Below are 22,277 nucleotides of genomic sequence, written 5' to 3' on the forward strand. Positions count from 1 at the left end.
ATACAGCCTCAAATTCCTAATAGCCCCTCAACCAAGGATCCAATAACAATATTTCCATTAGGAGACTGATAAGACCTGAATCCTAAAGCCCCCGCCACTGGTGAGTCCACTGATCCATGGGTAACTGGGACAGTATCGGGAAAATACATTTCTTTTTTCCTTGATACTGGGGCATCCGGATCAGTTTTAAACAAATATGTGGGTTCCTTTAAAAAGGCCTCCTTCCCTATTGTTGGAGTGGATGGCATATCAAACACACCCAACATAACACACCCTCTTTACTGTACTTTGCATCCAAGTCCTTTACACACACCTTCCTGGTTATTCTAGCTTGTCCCTTTCCAAAATTAGGATGAGATATTCTCCATATACTCAAAACCACCATTTTTATCCTATCCATTAATTCTGGCCAGCCTATACAATTTATTCTCCCTATACAGGAACTTCCACAGCCCAAAACCTCTCCCCACCTCTTACAGGAAGTCAGTCCCCCAATTTAAAACACATCCCACCCCTTCATAGCTTCACATCATACTCCCGTTAAGATTACTCTTAAAGACCCATCCACCACTATCTTCATCCCACAGTATCCCTTGGGCAGGGCAGGACATACGGGATTAAAATTAATTATAGATCAACTAAAAATCTCTCATCTTTTAATCCCTGTTAACTCCCCTTACAACACTCCCATCCTCATAGTTAAAATATCCAGTGGTTCCTTTAGATTAGTCCAAGACCCCAGAAAAATCAATGCTGCCCTTAACCCTATTCATCCTTTGGTTCCTAACCCATATACTCTTCTCTCCCAAATTCTTCCCCAAATCTCTTTCTTTTCAGTCCTAGATCTCAAGGACGCCTTCTTTATGATCCCCTTACATCCCTTCTCCCAATCCTTATTTGCCTTCAGGTGTACAGATCCTGTTACCCATCACACCCAACAATTAACCTGGTCCTCCCCCATGGATTCAGAGACTCCCTTCACCTTTTTGTCCAAGCCCTACAGCAGGATCTCAATTCCCTCAATATTTTCCCAAGCAAGCTCATCCAATATGTAGATGACCTCCTTCTATGTAGCCCCTCAAAATCCTTATGTAAACCCCATACCATTATTCTCCTTAATTCATTAGCACACTGGGGATATCAGAGATAAAAAAAATAAGGCCCAACTTATCTCAACTTCAGTCTCATTCTTTTATTAACTTTTTATTAACTCCAGGATATTGTCAAATACCTCAAAACAGAAAAAACGCCATACTCCAAATTCCTTCCCCTAAGCCAAAAAGAGACACCCTTTCTTTTCTAGGAGTAACTGGGTACTTTAGAATCTGGATTCCTAATTATTCAACAATAGCCAAACCACTATATGAGGCTGCTAGAGGGGACCCAGATGAGACTTTACCTTGCTCCAGGGCCCTCCTGACCCCTTTTAATCTTCTCAAAAAGGTTTCTCAAGGGCACCTGCAGTCTCCACCCCAAACCCTAACAAAATTATTCATCTATACCTACACTCAAAGGTCTGCTGCCCAAAGTACAGGAGATTCAATAGCTCCAAAACAACTAGGAGGAGATTCAAAACAACTAGACCCCATTTACAGGGGCTGGCTGACCTGCCTAAAAGTATTGGCCACAGCAGCTCTCTTAACACCAGAAGCTCAAAAACTAACTTTCAACTTACCTATGACAAGTCTGGTCATCTCACAACATTCAAGACTTAATTAGTTACAAACTCTTAGCTCCATCTCCCCACCTCGTGTTCAGATCTTATACTCCTTTCTCTTACAACCTGATCTAACTTTCTGGTGATGTCAGCAACTACACCCTGCTACTCTTTCACCCTCAAACATCCCACTTAACCCACAGCCCCCAGCTCATGACTGTATTGAAGTACTTGATGACTCACTTACAACTTTTCATCACATCCTAGACACCCCCATACCCGATGCCCCCACCAGGTTTATAGACAGCAGCTCTACAAAGGCCTCCAATGCCTTTGTATGCAATAGTTGAGAGACATCAAAATAATAATACATATGCAATAATAGAATCAAATAGTCTTTCTCCTACAACTACCTCCAAACAGGCAGAACTGTATGCTCTTACATGAGCATTACAAAGGGCAAAAGACAAGTCAGTTCAAATTTATACAGATTCAAAATATACATACAATATCATCCATTCTAATAGTCAAATACGAAAAGAATGGGGTTTCTTAACAATTAAGGGATCCCCAATTACCAATTGGGCCCTTTTACAAGTGGCCACTCTCCCTCACATAGCTGCCATCCTTCACTGTAAGGGACATCAAAAGGATAACACCTTCATATCTATTAGCCATAATTTGGCAGACACCATAGCTAAACAGACAGCCCAAAAAAATGCCCCCCGATCCCAGGTCATTCTACCAACTCATTATAGTTATACACAAAAAGAGATAGAACTATTAAAAACTCAGGGGGCTAGCCAACACAAGTATACTGGTTTCTTAACAATACCCTTGTTCTACGAGAACAACAAATTAAACCCATACGAACTGCCCTTCATCAAGTCTTCCACTCCAACCCTCTGTCTTTACTCCATTTTATTAAAATTCATATTGCTCCTAATCCTAACTTCCATAAAACACTAAAGGAAATTTCATCCTCTTGCAACATATGCTCCAAAACTAACCCCCTATCAAACATCCACCCCCCACTTCCCACCCATCAGGCAAGAGGTCACTTACCTGGGTCAGACTGGCAAGTGGATTTTACTAATATGTCCCCAATTAAACACATCAAATATCTTCTAGTTTTCATTGGTACCTTAACAGGATGGATTGAAGCTTTCCCCACTACTAACAAGAAGAGAGCCTCCACAGTGGTCACCATACTTTTCAGGGAAATCATTCCCTGTTTTGGTCTCCACACATCGCTACAATCAGTTAATGCCAGAATTTACTTCTACTATTGTTCAACAATTGGCCACCTATATTCGGTCAAAATGGCATTTCCATGTTCCATACCATCCACAATCCTCTGGAAAACTAGAAAAGGCCAATCACACCCTAAAAAACATACTCACCAAACTAATTCATGAACTTCAACTGGACTGGGGCAAACTATTACCTTTAGTTCTCCTCCGTACCTGAGCCCTCCCTCAAAAGTCTGTGCTAATCAGCCCTTTTGAGGCCATATATGGCCACCCATTAGTAACACTGGGTCTTCCTACATCACCCTCTAACATTCCCCCTCCTCTCTTTCTTCTTTACTACCCTACAAAAGACAACACTTTGGACTCACCTAGACACCCACCTCCCAAAACCCACTTCTCTTACTCCTGCAAACCCCAACCCAGTACAGATCAGAGAATGGGTTCATTACAAGGGACCAGTACTGCACTTTCCTTACAACCTCCTTGGAAGGGCCCCCTACAGGTGATTTTTAACAACTCCCACTGCTGTGAAACTACAGGGATATAATCCCTGGGTACATATCTCTTCTATAAAATGAGCCTCTTCTTCCCCCAATGTACCACCCCCTCCTGCTCTCTCCTGCTCCAGGACTGGACCCACCAAGATCCGTATCACCTGTCTGCTCTCTATCCAGGAGACTGATAAATCGACTCCAACAGTACCAGACCTTCCTCCAGAGTCTCCAAAGCCAACTTAACAATTATTACCTGCCATAAGAAAACCTCACAGAGATAGTCTCAGACTTTTGGCTACAAGCAGATCTCATTGAGTTCACACCTGACCAAATACTCTTCTTTTTCCTTTTGCCTTTTCTTCACATTTAACCCTCACCATTCTTCTCATAATGATTCCCTTCTTTCCCTCTACCTTTACACAGGTAATCCTCTCCCTATCTCTCCAGGAACCAGTGACCAGTGATGGCCACACCGCTTTTAACTGTGTACTCTCCCTTGAGTACTGCCCAACAACTTCCAGCTGTCAATCCTAATCTCTCCTCTTGCTTGATCTGCAACACACCCACTGAAAAGAGCTAGACTGCACATCCTGCCACTCCCGTAGAAGGGACCAACGCAAAAGGAACCTTATACCAAAGCTCCACCCACCTAGGCTCCATGTTCTTTGCCCTCTTTTCACGGAGCAGTAAAGCTGAAACTGCTTCTCAGGTGCTATTTGATCTAAAACTCCAATTAACACCTCTACTAGAAAAATCGCAACATTCCATCCCCTCAAAAACACTCCCTCCTATGCAGGCTCTACAGTACAAGCTGACCTCTATTGGACCTCACCTTTATGTATACAAAGATGCCACTTTCCAGATTCCAAACCAATAGGCTCTCTTAATACTTCCTAATGCACACAGACTCTCTTCCTTCTGCCCCCCCATAATAGTCAATTCCAAGTCTTTAACTAATGGGACAACAGGTATAAACACATCAAAATGGCCTATTTCTCGACCTCCAACTTATCTATTCTGACAAACTCTCATCCCCTGACCCCAGGGACTCTTCACTACAGCCACGTCACACTTCTGTAACGGGACACTCCTCCCCAATGCCATGCTAGTCTTTAACACACCAGGACTCTGCCCAAATCCCTTCTCCAAAGGCAACTGCAAACTGTGATTCACCCCTCACTCCCGGCTTTTCCTCAATCCATCAGCCCACTGACTTATCATGGAATCCCCTACACCCACTAGGGCTTCTTCCCCTCTCTTACAACTCCTCTTAATGGCCTCCCTCTCCATCTACTTTTGCTCATAGGAAACAAAACAAAATGCAGGCCGGCTAGAACCCCTCATCTCTTTTGAATTAATGGGATGCCTCTCCCCCTCTACAGGAATCTTCTTTCTGTATGGGTCCCACACATACACATGTCTACCTACTAACTGGACAGGAGTTTGTACCCTTGTTTTTCTGATTCCCCCTGTCTCCTACACTATAGACTCAAAAATCATTTCTGTCCCTGTTGTCAGCTTTAAACACACAAAAAGAGATATAGGCTTCAAACCACTAGCAGTGGGACTAGGCTTCTTAACCTGGATTGGGACAGGATCAGCTGGATTAGGGGTGTCAATCAGCCAATTCCAAAAACTATCCACAGCTCTAAAAGAAAGCCTTAATAACACTGCCTTACAGATTTCTGCAATCCAGGACCAGATCGACTCGTTAGCAGTGGTAGTCCTACAAAACAGGAGGGGATTAGATCTCCTCACAGCTGAAAAAGGCAGGCTATGCCTCTTGTTAGGGGAGGATTGTTGTTTCTTTACCAATAAATAAAAAAATTTAGAGATAGGGCCCAACACCTAACATCCTTACAGCCTACCAATATCCTTTCCTCCTTGTACTCATGGCTCAGTCCACTGGCGGTTCCTCTCATCCTTGTTTGTCTGACTTTAATGTTTCTACCATGTCTTATTAATATCTCCAAAGATTTTTCACAGGAGCATATTACTGCCATTTCTCGGGCTACCTCAGGGGAACAATTTAAAGCCATCATGCTTCTACAAACTCTCCAGGCCTGACAACCCCCCCAACATTGTCCCTGACCAGCAGGAAGTAGACAGAAGACCGGGGACATCCCTTATCACACACACACACACACACAACACACACGTGTGTGTGTGTGTATATATATATATATATAAATAATAAAAAGTCTAGAATGCCGGAATATTGAGAAACACTGAACCAAAGCAAATATGGCTACCTCCTTTAAAAATCCAGAGAACAAACGTGTGGCTGGCTGCCCAGCCCCAATGACCTTCCCAATAATGTCCAGCACCTTCCCCCGTTCCCCCGTCACAGTCATTTTTTCTAATGCCCATCCCCCTCCAACCTCCCTGTCCCCACCTCAGGATGCTTAAAACCCCCGGCCTGTAAAAGAGGCTGCTCTTGCCCCTCTCAGAGTGTTACTCTGATGGCCGAGGGTCCTCTCAGGCCTCCTCTCCCTAGTAGAGACCTGCTGCTTGCAAAGGTCGCAGATTCTTTCTCAGTCTCTCTCTCTCTCTCTCTTGCTTCTTCATTTTCCTTTCAAAAAGTAGTGGAGAATGAAGAGGTTAATGAATGAAAACAACAAAGAATGCTGAAAAATGTTTATGTGGATTAAGGACCATGTGCATGGTGGTGCAGAGGAGTGAGTGAGAAGAGAAATACTTGAAACTCATCAATTTAGGAAAAATTGTCAAAAATGAATACATTTGTTTCAAGGTTTTTCAGAAACAATTAGTATCTCAAATGGCAAAACATTACAGTGATTCACATACTATTAACCTGAAGGAAATTGTGAAAAGATTCAATTTTATCAAGACCCTCTTATGTATTTATTACCTAGCACACAGAAAATTCTAAATAGCTGCTTTCTATCACTCTTGCTGCCCCTAAAATAATAGCTGTTTCCATCCTGCTGGTCATACACACTTTCATCTTTTATTTGAGTTCCTTCCTAACGGGTCTCCATAAATCATAAGCTAGCCAGTGCAATATTTTCAACATATAAGTCACACGACTCAAACTCCAGCGGTTAGATACTGCCTTTTGGAGTTGAATGTAAACTCTGCACAAAGCATATAAACTTGTGGAGCCTCCATGATGAGAAGCATTCTTTCTCACCTCATGCTCATTGTATTTGGACAGCTTCTCTGCCTTGAAATGCTCTTTCTCCTCTTCCTGTCTGTCCCACCCCCCCGCCACACACAGCCCTTTCCCGCAGAGATAGCCCATGTGAAATTTCATGATTGCTTGAAATTCCATGAATGCACAATCTCATCTCATTGAACTTGGTGATTCATTTATTCAAATTTTGTTCCATGACTTTTTTAAAGAGAGCATTTTCTCCTTTTTTTAATAGTGGAAAGGACAAAAAAGTTGGAGTCAGAAGACTCCCAAAGTCCCAGCCTGGACTCTATTACTCTGCTAATGTGACCTTAAGCACTCAGTTCCACAATGATGACAGCCTCAGAACGCAGGTATGAAAAGTGACAGTAAGAACGGTATGCTTTTAATAACTCAGATGTTGTTAAGATACTTTTTAATGATGAAAAATCTTTAAAATATGAAATGAATTTTTCAAACTATAACATAGGATTTTATTTAACTCATTAATTAATGAGGGAGCCAGGAGATTGTTAAAAAGCAATTCAAAGGAAAAACCAATGAGCAGACACTAATGTAGCTAATTAGGAAGCTGAGTGACTTTATTAACAAACCAAACTGCCTTTTTTCAGGGTGGTGAGGGAGGGGTGGAAAGGATTAATTGCACCTCCCTGGAAGAATTCATTTTCATCTTTATGTAAGCATCATTGTATTACTATGAGTTTCAAAACTTACAGGGTTATAAAACAGCTCTTAGAACTGGTAAAACAATGTTCAAACAGCAGATTTTTTTTAATCCCTACAGCAATGCAAGACACAAACCTTTTTGTTCAATAAGGATTAGTGGATGGTGGTTACCAATTTATTTATTAAAAATGACCTTAACAACAACAAAAACCCAAAACAACTAAAAACAAAGATTATGGTTCTCACCTATTGTAGTTAAAAGTATTTCTTAGAACAGAAACTTTTTAAAAAAACATTTTATTAGCATATATTAGTTGTACAGGGCAGTTTCACTGTGACATTTTCATATATGCTTATAATGTATCTTGCGTAGGTTTATCCCTTCCTCATTCTCCTTCATTCCACTCTGCCTACTTAAACAGTTTCAACAGATTTCATTGCTCTATTTGCATATAAGTATATAAACTACATCTGTAATATTCATCCTTCACCTGTCCATTAGTCCCTCCCATAGGGCATTCCTGTCCTTCTGTCTCTAAGTGTATACTCTTTATTCAAAGGGGATTCCCATGGTATTTCACTCATAAATGTATTGTATTTTAACCAGATTAACCCTCTCTATTACTCTCCCTTAGAAATTCTATATTTAAATTACATATTTTTATGCTAAGGATGCTCTTTATTTATAGCAGGAAATTATTTTAGATTGAACAGAAATAGGACTGTGAAACTTGCTTTTCATTGTAAGTAGGTGAGGAACACTGAACAAAAACAGGTGAATGGGGAAAGTGTGCTAACAGTTGAAGTCTAAGGCTGATCCAGTTTATAGCTGTGACCTCAGCTGAGTCACAAATGACTGTGAGCTGCTCACTCCTAATGTCTATTTTTACTTTATCTTAACTGGTTTTGAATGATGTTCTAAGCACCTCTAAAGTCACAGCTATTGCTTCCTTTACATTCCCATTCCTTTTTGTGAGGGTTTTAGCATCCTTCCAGGTATGGAAGCTAGAAAACAGAATTACCTTGCACCCCTTTCTTCCTCACTGTATCTTAATGAGAATACAGAATTCAGACTCAATGATTTCAAATGCTCAACATCTCTAACTTTCTAGTTACCTGCTTTCTCTCTAGTTATTCACAAGCTATTCAGTGTGGTCTTTCAAAAATGCACATCCGAGTTGTTGCATCCTTGCTTGAAAACACTGCATGGGTAACCAGTAACTGCAGAACCAGTTCAAAAGACCCTTCCTAACTGGATGCCTTCCCATTCCCTTTCCCCGAGTACCATGTTCTAGTTGTACCAGACTTTACCATCCATTTGTCATCTCTTTATTAATTCACTGACTGAGTCAAGACCATATTGAACATGTGCTTAGAGTTAAGGACACTTCATATGGATCCTTCCCTAAAGGGTTCCATGCAGCCAACTGTAAAAGGAAGTGTTGTTAGTGGTGTAGTTAGACAGTGAACTCTGGATCTGGTTCCCCAAGTCCAAATCCAGGTAGTATGTATCTTTGGCTGGGTACTTAGTATCTCTAACTTGTAGTTACCTAATCATCAAAGAGGAGATTAATGTTAATACCTATGTCTCAGGGATTAGTTAAGACAGCTAAAAGCACTGACACAGGGCAGGCACAGCAAGCTACCTTGAAAGGCTGATCATAATTACTGACTGTGGGGTTTGGGGCTTTGTCTAGCCACATACATGCACAATCCTGACCCTGTGCTGAATTCTGTTGCAATTAGCCACATCTCTTGTATCCATATTTTGTTTCTCAGGTATACACCTGAAAAAAATTGAGAAACCCCTGGTTTCATGAATCAACAGACAATCAGCCCAAATAGCCACAGGACAGCTTGGTTTATTCATGGTCTCTCCATGCTTAGGTTATAATTTTCCCTACTCTTGAGAAAGTTTTGTTGATCTTGAAAGTCCATTTAAATATTATTTCAACTATCTTCTCTGATTTTCTATAATATCTCATTAATTTAAAAGTTTTAAAATACTTATGAGAATAGTGGTTATTCATATCACCACTGGCACTATGTGTTAGGAGGCAAGGTACTATGTTTTGATTTCTTATTTTCTACAAATTTAAAAAATACTTATTGAATGATAGTTAATAGTCCATAAAATTCTTCACTGATTTAAAACTCATAAGTTTTATTATTCTACTCTAAGAAATAAACTGCTCATTAAAATTATTTGGTTACTTGTACAAGAAGTCTAGTAATATTTATTACTATCATGAGCCTGAAAAATGTTTAATGCCTCTGATACAGTAGTTATAAATCTAAGAATCAATAGTAAGGAGACCATCCAAGATACAATTTTTTTAAAGGCTAGGAATAAGGATACTCAACTGGACATATTTAAGAATAGTCTAATTCACTACATTACTCACTCAATTAAGTGATAATCATGAAATGGATTATTATGGAACCATTCAAACCCGCTTTGGGAAGATATTAAATGGCAGGGAAAAATGTTCCTGCTGTGATTTTCCGTGAGAAAATGTAAGATGTAAAATGGAACACAGATGAATTCGTAGTCCGAGCTTTCCCTCTGTTCAAAACACAGCAATGAAAAATTGCATAAAAAGAGGAAAGTAAACAGACACAGAACACTCTTCAAAAATATAAATCTCTCTTTGGACCAAAAATTGTAGAGATGCCCAAGATAACAAATTGGACTGGGGTGAGAATGCACTGGAATGTGAATGTGGAGAGGAAGAGGTGGGGAGAGGGCACATGGGTGGGAATGGAACTGGTCCCCCTACTGGAAATCCAACACTGTGAAGAATCTCCCTAGCCAATGAAGGGAGTATGAAAACAGCTGCAATACACTGCTTCTTAGGGCCACAGCCCACATACAGCAACTTATGCCTGGGGCAGTAAGAGCAGATAGATGAGTTTTAGCCAAGTCAGTTAGAAGCTTGGAGATGGGATCTGCAATAAATACAACCTGCCCATGGGGTAGGAATCTCACACAGGGCTAGTGCTGCTTATGGAAGCTTTGGTTCTGACCTGGGTACCAAAACTAGACCAAGTTAAAACAACTGAAAAATCAAAAGCCAGAGAAGGGCCTGGGGGGCCTGGGGAAGAGAACTAGTGAAGGATGGATAAATGGATTATCTGTCACAAATTCTTGAATTTGGAAATAACAAGAGTAGTCATAGATAATATGTAAATAATTGGTGGTGGCTATGTTCCAATTTTATCTACAAAGAGAGGTTGGATTTAGTCCATAGGTGGTAATTTTCTGACACTTTGAAAATCAACATTATACCACCACAAAAGGAACTAATAACTGGAAAGATAAGTTACAAAAATCAACAAAAGAAGATGAATTCATTTCAGATGGAACAAAAACTGAAAAGGAAGTACTAATGAGATAAAAGAAAGCTAATATTCAAAATAAGAACAAGAAATTATTTTAGAAGAGAAAATAAGTAAAATAAAAGTACATTAGAAATCTTGGAAAGAAAAATGACCATGATTACAAAATGACTACAGTGATAATATAAACACAAGATTGGTCAAAATCAAAGAAAATGAATGAGATGGTTGAAAATGTTGATAAATACATGAAAATTAGAATAGAAATGAAGGATTTAAAAATGTGAAAGACAAGTCAAGAGACATAAGGAATTAAACCAAGTGGCTACACTGCACATCAAAAAGGACTTCCAGAGCCAGGGGTGCATCTCCTCAAAGCCAGCCCAGCCCAAGGGTGTGTGACAGCAAAACAAAAGAGAACAGAGCAAAAACAAAGGGCTGGGACTGTAGCTCAAGTGGTAGAGCACTGGCCCTAGCATGAACAAGGTCTTAGGGGTTAAAAAAAAAAAGGGCAGGGGGAGAGGAAAGGAGACAGGAGGGGAGGGGAGGGAAGGGGAGGAGAGAGGAACAGTGAGATCACATTTTAGCAGATAATGGCTAAGAAATTTTAAAACATTAAGGAAGCCATAGCCTTTAAATTCAACAATCCAAATTTGGAGCAAGAGAAAAATATAAAAAGAAAGCCTTTATATTATACCTATCAACGAAAAGTCAAGGATTAATAAAGAACGAAAAACATATACAAGACAGATTATCTACAGAGAATGACAATTATTGAAGAGTTGTTAGTAATAAGAGATGCCTGAAGAAAACAAAAGTTTCTTCAAACACTGACAAAAAATTACTCAATAAAGAATTCTATGGGCTGGGAGTGACTCAAGTAGTAGAGCACCTGCCTAGCAAGTGCAAGGCCCTGAGTTCAAACCCCAGTACTGAAGAAAAAAAACCCATAAGAATTCTATATCCAGCAATTTAGAGGCAATGAAGGTGCAACCCTGTAGTTCCAGCACTTTGGAGGGGAAGCCAGAAAGATCAAGAAGTCAACCAACCTGGGATACATAGTGAGATCCTGGCTCAAAACAAACAACAACAACAGTAAAGAACAAAACAAAGGGGAAGATTTTTTTGGTCATTTTAGAACTAGCTTAAAACTACCAAGTTGCTTTGAAATAATACCATTTAAAAAAGGGGAAAATGATGTGTAATGATGTAATTATTGAGATATATTCATAAATGTTATCACATAATGATTATAAAATAGTATTAATTAATTAAGGTAGCAATAAAGTTACTAAATATCTGCGAAAACACTAAAAGGATATTATGAGTTAATTAGAATGTTCAAAAGCTCTCTTCTTATTTGGAAGGACAAATACAGTTCATAAATTAATTAACATGCTGGAAAATTGTTAAGAATTTTTTAAAAACCTTAATATATATAACCAAATTAATATAAATCATATATGTGTATATATATTGCATTTATAACCCTCTCATCCCTCAAAAGGAGATGAGGTGGCTTTATTTTTTTTTAATTCTTTTGTTCACTTATTCACATGTGCATACATTGGGTCATTTCTCCACCCTGCCCTCCTCTCCCACCCTTCCCTCCCTCCCCACCTCAGTTCCAGGCAGGTCCTGTTCTGCGCTTATCATTAATTTTGTTGAAGAAAAGACACAAAGCATAATAAGGAAGACAAAGCGTTTTTGCTAGCTGAGTTAAGGATAGCTATACAGAAGGATTCCTACTATTGCTTTCATGTACCCATGTGTTACGACCCATGTTGATTCAACTCTAACTGATCTTTACCCTGGTTACTGATCCCCTTCTCATGACAACCTCTGTTGCTTTAAGGTTTCTGTATTAGTTCCTCTGGAGTGGGGACATCAAAAGCTTTCATGTTTTGGGTTTTCTACCTATTTCCTATATCTCCCGCATGTGCTCTCCCCTTATCATGTGATCCAAGTCCAGCCACATTGCTGTATTTGCCCTAGATCTAAAGTCCACATATGAGGAAGAACATATGATTTTTGGTTCTGAGCCTGGCTGACCTCGCTCAGAATGATGTTATTTAGTTCATCCATTTACCTGCAAATGATAAGATTTCATTTTTCTTCATGGCTGAATAAATTTCCATTGTGTACAAGTACCACATTTTCTTGATCCATTCATCAGTAGTGGGGCATCTTGGTTGTTTCCATAACTTGGCTATTGTGAATAGCGCTGCAATAAACATGGGTGTGCAGGTGCCTCTGGAGTAACCTGTGTTGCATTCCTTTGGGTATATCCCCAGGAGTGGTATTGCTGGATCATGTGGCAGGTCTATGTTTAGATTTTTAAGAAGTCTCCTAATTTTTTTCCAGAGTGGTTGAACCAGCTTGTGTTCCCACCAGCAGTGGCTTAGGGTTCCTTTTTCCCCATATCCTCACCAACACATGTTGTTGGTAGTGTTTTTGATGATGGCTATTCTAACAGGGGTGAGGTGGAATCTTAGTGTGGTTTTGATTTGCATGTCCTTTATGGCCAGAGATAGTGAGCATTTTTTCACATGTTTTTTGTTCATATGAATTTCTTCTTTTGAAAAAGTTCTGTTTAGTTCAGTTGCCCATTTCTTAATTGGTTCATTGATTTTAGGAGAGTTTAGTTTCTTAAGCTCCCTGTATATTCTGGTTATCAGTCCCTTGTCTGATGTATAGTTGGCAAATATTTTCTCCCACTCTGTGGGTGGTCTCTTCAGTTTAGAGACCATTTCTTTTGTTGTATAGAAGCTTTTTAATTTTATGAAGTCCCATTTATTCATCCTTTGTCTTAGTTGCTGGGCTGCTGGGGTTCTATTGAGGAAGTCTTTGCCTATACCTATTTGTTCCAGAGTGTTTCCTGCTCCTTCCTGTAGTAACTTCAGAGTTTCAGGTCTGGTATTTAGGTCCTTGATCCATTTGGAGTTGATACTAGTACAGGGTGATAAACATGGATCTAGTTTCAGTTTTGTGCAGATGGGTAACCACTTTTCCCAGCAACATTTGTTGAAGAGGCTGTCCTTTCTCCATTGTATATTTTTGGCACCTTTGTCAAAAATGAGGTGGGTATAGTTGTGTGGATTCATATCCAGGTCCTCTATTCTGTTCCACTGGTCTTCATGTCTGTTTTTGTGCCAGTACCATGCTGTTTTTATTGCTATTGTTTGTAATACTGTTTGAAGTCAGGTATTGTGATACCTCCAGCATTGCTCTTTTTGCTGAGTATTGCCTTGGCTATTCACAGTCTCTTGTGTTTGCAAATGAATTTTAGGGTAGATTTTTCAATCTTTGTGATGAAAGTCATTGGGATTTTGATGGGAACTGCATTAAACATGTAGATTGCTTTGGGTAGTATAGCCATTTTTACTATGTTGATTCTACCGATCCATGAGCATGGGAGATCTTTCCATCTTCTGTAGTCTTCCTTGATCTCTTTCTTCAAGTGTTTGTAATTCTCTTTGTACAGGTCATTCACATCCTTTGTTAAATTTACTCCTAGGTATTTGATTTTTTTTTGAGGCTATTGTGAATGGAATTGTTTCCATGTATTCCTTCTCAGTTTCTTTGTTGTTGGTGTATAGAGAAGCTAATGATTTTTGTAAGTTGATTTTGTGTCCTGCCACCTTACTGTAGCTGTTTATGGTGTCTAAGAGTTTTTGGGTAGAGTTTTTTGGGTCTTTAAGGTATAGGATCATATCGTCTGCAAATCAGGATATTCTGACAGTTTCTTTACCTATTTGTATTCCTTTTATTTCTTCTTCTTGCTTAATTGCTCTGGATAGGAATTCCAGGACTATGTTGAATAGGAGTGGGGAGAGTGGGCACCCTTGTCTCCTTCCTGATTTTGGGGGAAATGGTTTCAGTTTTTCTCCATTAAATATGATTCTGGCTGCAGGTTTGTCATAAATAGCCTTTACAATGTTGAGGTACATTCCTTCTATTCCTAGTTTTCTTAGAGCTTTTATCATGAAACGGTGGTGGATCTTGTCAAAGGCTCTTTCTGCATCTATTGAGATGATCAAGTGATTTTTTGTCTTTGCTTCTATTAATGTGCTGTGTTACATTTACAGATTTGCATATGTTGAACCACCCCTGCATCCCTGGGATGAAGCCAACTTGGTCATCGTATATGATCTTTCTGATGTGTTGTTAGATTTGGCTGAGGCAGCTTTATTTTATGTGATGCTGATATGAAAGGCTATATTGTTGAAAATTCTTTATATCCTAGAAATTTTGATTCACAATTATTTTCTTCCTTGTGCTATAAAAGATCCATTTTCTATGAAAATTATCAAACTTTGGAAAAATCACAAATGAGGTATATTGTGATTATCTCTTGTAGCTGACCTCGTTTTACTAGAAAAGTGATTTATAACTACATTATTTCATAAACTATAGTCTCATTTCCCCCACCTTCATTGTAAGCTCCTCAGAGGCAAGTGCATGCTTCTGTTATTAACAGCAGCCAGCTTGCATTTCTGAAACGTGTGCAAATGTGTTCCACTGACCACAGAACCCACCACACAAATATTACTGGCCAAATAAATTGGAGGGCTATTATAAGTCCTTTCGGAAAATATTGCAAATTCCTTTCAAAAATTCACTTAAACCAACCTTTTCTTCTTTATTTGGTCATGACCTCCCTGGTAGGGTTTGGATCTGGAGACCCCCTCTCAGACTACTGTGTTGGAGGACTTGGGCCCCAATAAATGCCAATACTGAGAGGAGATTTGGTCATGAGGGCATTAATCAATTCATCTATTGATGAATTCATAGATTAATGGGCTATTAGGAGGTATCTGGAGGAAGTGGGTCACTGGTGGCTTGCCTTTGAAGTGTGTATCTTGTCCCAGGATTCTTCATTTTCTCCCTCCCCTTTCCTCCCCTTCCTTCCTCTTCCTCCTTCCTTCCTCTTCTTCTCCTCCTCTTCCCCCTCCCCCTCCTCCTCTTCTTCTTTTCTCTCTCTCTCTCTCTCTCTCTTCCTCGCTCTCTCCTTCCTGGCTATCATGAGATGAGCAGCTTTTCTCTGCCATGCTCTTCTGCCATGAGGTTCTGCCTGGCCATAGGCCTAAAAGTAATGGAGCCAGCCAACCCTAGACTGACACGTCTGAAACCAGTTGCCAAAACTGTTTCAGCGATGGAAAGCTAACACACTCACCACTTCTATGGCATCAAATTGTTATAACCTATGGGAAAAAGGAGAAGACAGCATGCTAGGCAAGGGCTGTACTTTCCAATCAATGGTATGGGTGTTTCAATGCATTTGTCTTCATCTACATGAAGCATAAGCACTCATAGTTAAAGTTTCTCCTTAACCTGTACATGTTGCTAGAATGCTTCTTCCATGTTTAATTCTCTGAAGTGGCCACATTGCTTGAGATGGCAAACACATTGGGGGATGGACTACTGTCCCCCTCCTCTCAAGTCCATCATTTGTGTTAGTTGCTTTTGCCTCAGTAGCTCCAAGTTTTGTAAGAACTTGCCTTTTCCTGGGTACCTGTATATTGAATTCTATAGAAAGAAAGCATGTACATACCAAAAGAGTACAGGGCAATGTTCCAAAGCGATGCACCAAACACACCAGATTTAAATCCCTTGTAATAAAATTCAGCCCTCTCACTTATCAAATCATCCATAAATGTGAAATCCTACTGAATTATAGGTCAAAGTATAAGGTATTTTCCAGATTCTCATGTATGTGCACAGGTGTGTATGTACATGCACATGTGTTTGTGTGCATGTGTGTAAAAGTTCCTAAACAAACCAAAATATCTGGCATAGTTTTGAGGTATGATAAATTCTATAACATGAAATCTTTTTACTTTTAGAATTCTTAACTTAAATATATAGTACCACAATGTTAAACAAATATAACATAATTTTAAAATTATTATTAAAAATTATTAAAAATAAGGGCAAATCCAGGCAATCTTTCTTGGCCCCACGAGTACCTATGTGAATGACTTGAAGGGGACATGCCTAAGGGACAGAATATCAGCCCTCCTCAATAAAAAGGATGGGATGTGTGTGTGTACACAGCACCTAGCAATGCCTGGAGGGAACCAGTTTGGATATCTAAGTGCTACAAGCAACTACATGATGTTGTGCTGACTGAAATCTGTGTTAAATATCTGTGACCAGAACATAAAAACTCTAATAAAACTGATTACAGATCAGGATCTTTGGATACACACATCTCAAAAATGGGACTGAGTCTCCTCCAAAGTTATATATTTTTTGACTTCTGCATAGGGGTAGCCAGACTTCTTATTTTTATTTGGTAATAGAATTTCAAATGAAAATCTCATATAAATTTATTCACTCCTTGTCTGTACGGAATGACAAGAGTTTACAGGAGGCTTAAGTTGATAAGTGGAGCATTCTGAATGCTATAATAATAATAAACCTCATGACAAGGAGATAAAGGGCATTTTGTTTAGAAAAATAAAATTTTTGCAAACTATTTGCTTCTGTGTCATGTTACTTTAAATTTAGGAATTTCAGACTATCTTTCATCAAAATGATTTGATGTAAGGTTCCTTGACTGACAATAAAACAACATTCACATATGTACTTTAACCATATACGTATGAAAACAAGGAAGTTTAAAAGCAACAAAATCTTGGGCAAGTATAGCAAGGGAGAATAGGCAGAGAATATTTATCTTTTAATAATGACATCATTGTGTCCAACTATGATGGATGAATGTCCAAATACTCATAGCTATGAAAACAGTATGCAAACTTAATCCTGATGAAATGGATTATTATTCAAATGACCATGATACTCTTCTAATATACAACTTTTTAAACAAAAAATATGAACATTGGCAAAAGTTTTCTTTACACGTAACACACACACACACAAGTTCCATGAGGTTTAAGACCAATTTATTTCCTTCAAAAACACTGAAAAATCTATCTTCTCTCATTAAAAAATCAAAACTAAAAATGCAAGTTTAAGATTATAATTACCTTTCAAGTCTTTCTTTAGTTTTCTAAGATCTTTTTGAAAATCTTCAAACTTCATCTGTGATGCTTGAAAAAGGTCCTGAGGTTCTGGCAGTGGAAACACACACTGTTCTTTTCCAGCATCCTAATTAGCAAACATGATTTTAAAACAAATCAGCATCAATATAAGTAACAATCACACAGCAGCAACAATGGCAAAAAACTAAAACAGTGCAACAAGGAAAAAACACTACCAAATCACCCAACCAAGAAAGAATAACAAAATAAGATTATATGTGAAATGATCTCACCTCATCAAAATTTCGAAGATAATACGAAACAATATATGACAAAAGGCTTCTGCTGTTGTCCTGGCAGAAAAATCAGAGTAAGTAATATATTATTAAAATTATTAAATATGCAGTGTTAATTAAAATATATACATGTGGATGTTTAGAATAAGATGTGAAATTTTACACTTTGAATTGCCTCAGTCATTGTATCTAAAGAGTTTAATGGCATAGCAGAATTTTCTACTGTTTTGAATGCATAACTCTTTGAGGGCAGAGTCTCAACCATAAATACTTTCCATTTATGCACCTCAACCAGGAATTTTGCTCATTTTTTAAATTTTACACTTTTATTTTTATAATGAAATTTGATTTATTACTTTTTTATAACTGTTGCAATAAATAAATAATACTAGCATTTCTAACAGGCTTACTAAACTAGTAATGCTAAACTTAATTGAAGCTCATTAGACTAGAGAAAGAAAAGTATCATCTCAGGGAAGTGGGATCAGTTAACATGCCAATGCACATCACAGTCTGTCATATCAGCTACTGAAATTGAGGGACTAATACCAATAGAGTTGTTAATAAGACAATATATAGATTATTTAAATAACTGTTTCATATCTTAACAGTCTTCAAAGAATGGCTTTTCTCCTCCTTTCCAGCATATGTACAGACATTATCTACTTTTTTTATTTTTTGGTGGGACTGGGGTTTGAACTTGGAAAGCAGTGCTCTACCACTTGAGCCACACTTCCAGTCCAGAGGCATTAATTTTTAATTGATACTTTTACTTTGCACTAAGTAAGCAGTAGATAATATGAGTCTAAGAGAACACACACACACAATTTTATAAACAAAAGCCTATGGGACAAACTAAGTTCTCTGAAAAGTCCCCATACGTTAAACTGGAGCAAGTCTGACCTACATCTGTCTCTATATTTGGGTTATAAAGTTGGCCCAAAGTAGCCTCCTTACATAATGAAGTGCAATCTAGCTTGTAACCTATTCTGATACACAACTGAGTCTCAGCCAATTATAGCAGCTGATCTTCCAACCAACCAGAGACTAGAAGCTGTAAAACATGGGTCCAAGGTAAATGCTACTGGCAATCAGGTTGTTTCTGTATGGCACTTACTTTCTTTCTGGCTATAAATACAACCTGCACTTGTGGTGGAACAGGGTATTTTGAACCATCTTTTGTCTGGAATGCTGACTGGTTCTAGAAATTTTTTTGCTCAAGTAAACTTTGTTAAACTTCACTGGTCTCGGGTTTTCTATTTACAGCTCTAGGCATGATTTTTCCTCTTGCTATAAAAAGAGCAACTCCCCTTCATAATCATGTTTGACGTGAGATAGTAACATAGCTATTAAAGACTTCGCTCATTAGACAGTATTTTCTTCCAAAATTACTTATGCTGCTTGATACCCTTTCTCTCACCTAATTTATGTAACAATGAAACAGAAATTTGTGGATCAATTAATAAAACATTTGTTAAAAGCCTGCTGATAGGCACACTGAGAAAACTCTGAGTGATCTGCATAACAGCTCTGTCCATGTCTAAAAATATTACTCAGGAGCAGATACAATTGCATTTGCTTTATAGAGAAAAAGCTTATCCATAAGACTTTGCACAGGTGTTCTGAGACGGCAAGTAAAACTATTTTTTTGAAAACTTGCTTTTTGAATCAGTGTTTAATTTTTGTTCTAGGTTATTCCATAATTATTTAAACTAACAAAATTTAACTTAATGGATGACTGAATAAAAGATATATGCCAACACAAAACTACAAATAATCAGTCATATATAATTATATATTACAGATTACCAGAATATATTTCAGAACCATTTTTATCAGTTGAAAATTATACTGACGTATTTCTATTCCAATGTTTTTTGCAAAGCTTGCTTTAATTCAACAAGCACTTACTAAGAAATATTCAAAAGCTATCATATGTTTAGAAAATAGATTTGTCCTTTAACAAGTATGATTTAATAGTTCTGTGTATTGGAGGCTCATTCCTATGAAACTGTTTATCATACAAATATAATAGCATTTATATATATATGACTGTTATATAGATATGTCACTGTTATGTATATCATATATATATATATAGCCATATATATATATAGCCATATATATACATATATATATATAGCCATATATATATATGACTATTTGAATACCATTAAAAAAAATCACAAAAATTGTTGCTGGTATACCAAGGGAAAAAACTACAAATTTTCAATTAGAGAAAAGCAGTGCCTGGCATTTCATGGACACTCAGTGAAGTATGTTGAATGAATATATACATATATGCATTTGAATCAATGAATAAACAAAATCTGACTAAACAAAGTGACCTAAAGAAGTATCTCTATCTTACAGGAAAGGCTACGTCATTATCTAGGAAGGACAGTTCTATATAGTTTCATTTCTTCAAGCCAATTATTTACTTAAACTCAGTATTTAAAAAAACGTGCTCATTTTCTTCACTATAATGTTCTGTGTAGCAATTCTCTTATCAGAGAAACATAACTCTTATTTCTAAGTTTAGTCTGTGACTTTAGTCTGTGACTTGGACCATCATCTCAAACCTTATAATTCCACTGTCACTCTCACAATCTCTTAGATATTAATTTTAAAACAAACACAACTGTAGAAGTAGAATTAAAAAAAAACCTAGGTCTGCAATAGGGCTTAGCCATTCCCATACACATGAACATGGGAAGAGAATGATATGCAGAAACACAGCAGCATCTTTTATATTTTATTTACAAACTGCTGTCACTCATTTTTGTTCTCTTTTGAAAACATGGGGCTTGTTGGCCTCAACTGCCTGACATGGAAAAAGAGTAAAATGACAAGTAGACTTATCTAATTTCACAGAAAATGATTAGTCCTCAGAATTCAAAAGGATAAATAGTAGCAAACTCAGTAGAGTCTGAATACAACATCTATTTTTATTTAAAAACATTATAATTATTCATTAGACATAAAATTCAAAAATCACTCACTTTAGGAAATATTACTATTCCCTTAAAACACAAATATCTGATGGTCTATTTTCACGTAGGTCAAAATATAAAGAAACTTTTGATCTTAGGACATAAAGAAATATTAATTACAATATTCCAATGCTGTATTTTATTGTAACAACCAAATGTCTTTAATTCATCTATGTCCATTATTAGAAAATACTCACACTGCTTTTGACGTCTTTCAGCTTTGGAAGAATGTCTAATCCAAAGCCATCCGCCTGACCCCGAGTCTTATTTCCACCATTCATGTAGTTGCCGAAGGCAAGAACCAAACCCAGAACCTGCATGACACCTGGGCCATTTTTTAATGTCTGTAGGCAGGAAACAGAACAAAGATTTTTCTCTTTTTCAGCATTTTGTTGAAATCATCCTAAATCAATTCAAGCTATTCAAATTGTACTGACAGTTTGGGGACATAGTCAAATCATATCGACCTTTGTTATATGTTTTATTTTTAAAAGTGGTGTGTCTATAAAGTAACTTAAAAGCTGTACCAACAACAAGCATTCAATTTGCTTTTGAAAACTGAGAGATGCCAACCTAGGCCATTTCTGTGACATACTGCAAGGGAAACAAAGTTGTAACAAGAGAGCTACTATGAAACAGTATCATTTCTATCATCCTAATCGTGCCTCAGTGCACAATATAAAATTCCTAGAACACTCAGTTTAATTTCAGTTTGCATGTCAATTTCTCTGAAAATTGTCTTTGATGGCTTCTTTTCCCTTTTCAAAATGATTTACTATAACCAGAACAAAGGGTACTGTTGACTTTTGACAAGTTGTTTTAAATGCTAATATTGGTTATTTCTGCCAAACATTTATTCTTCATTTTCAGAGGAATATTTATCTTCCTTTGAGTCAAACAGCTGTCTCTAAATTATTTGGTTAGAATAAATATTAACAGTTTGTGAAGGGGCCATTCCACAAAATGAAGTGAAGTGAATAGCATGTTTCAAATTGCATTCATTTGGAAGTCTGGTGTTTGCAAGGCCCATGAGAAACGTGGATCTGATTGGGGCAAAAGCAGCAGGAACAGAGTTCTCTGAAAGCCAGCTGAGACTGGCTGCCCCTCCAAAGGGTCCTGCAGGATGGTGCAGTCATAAAATGCTACCTTCTGTGGGGTGACTATCCCAAAATTTAATCAGTACATGGAATAAATAAAACTTCTTTTGAAGCATGAATATAACTGGACAAAATTAAGTATCAGGACTCAAGTACAGCTCTTGTTGGACCAGAACCCACCTCACATGATTTCTGTAATAATTCCAGTTTGCGACGAATTGAGCAAATGCTTTCTGAAAACGTGGACTGGAAGAGGATGCAAAAGACACGCTCTGAAAAGTTGGGGATGAGTGACAGCTCATAAAGGAATCTAAGGAAATAAGGGCATGTTAAGAGGAA

The 22,277-nt window shown here is 37.8% G+C and overlaps 1 protein-coding gene across 3 annotated transcripts in view; it reads right to left on the reverse strand.

Moving 5' to 3' along the window:
* Positions 1-22,277, reverse strand: part of Fmn2 (formin 2) — a 338,855-nt gene that overhangs the window by 105,741 nt on the left and 210,837 nt on the right. For all 3 annotated transcript variants that reach the window (XM_074047221.1, XM_074047222.1, XM_074047224.1), the window contains 4 exons: positions 22,119-22,248; positions 21,039-21,185; positions 17,846-17,905; positions 17,559-17,679 (listed from right to left, as the gene is read on the reverse strand). In XM_074047221.1, coding sequence (XP_073903322.1) covers positions 17,559-17,679; positions 17,846-17,905; positions 21,039-21,185; positions 22,119-22,248 — 458 coding nt within the window. The remainder of the gene's footprint in view (positions 1-17,558; positions 17,680-17,845; positions 17,906-21,038; positions 21,186-22,118; positions 22,249-22,277) is intronic.

The sequence above is a fragment of the Castor canadensis genome, chromosome 11 (genome assembly GCF_047511655.1).
Source record: "Castor canadensis chromosome 11, mCasCan1.hap1v2, whole genome shotgun sequence".
Taxonomy (NCBI): domain Eukaryota; kingdom Metazoa; phylum Chordata; class Mammalia; order Rodentia; family Castoridae; genus Castor; species Castor canadensis.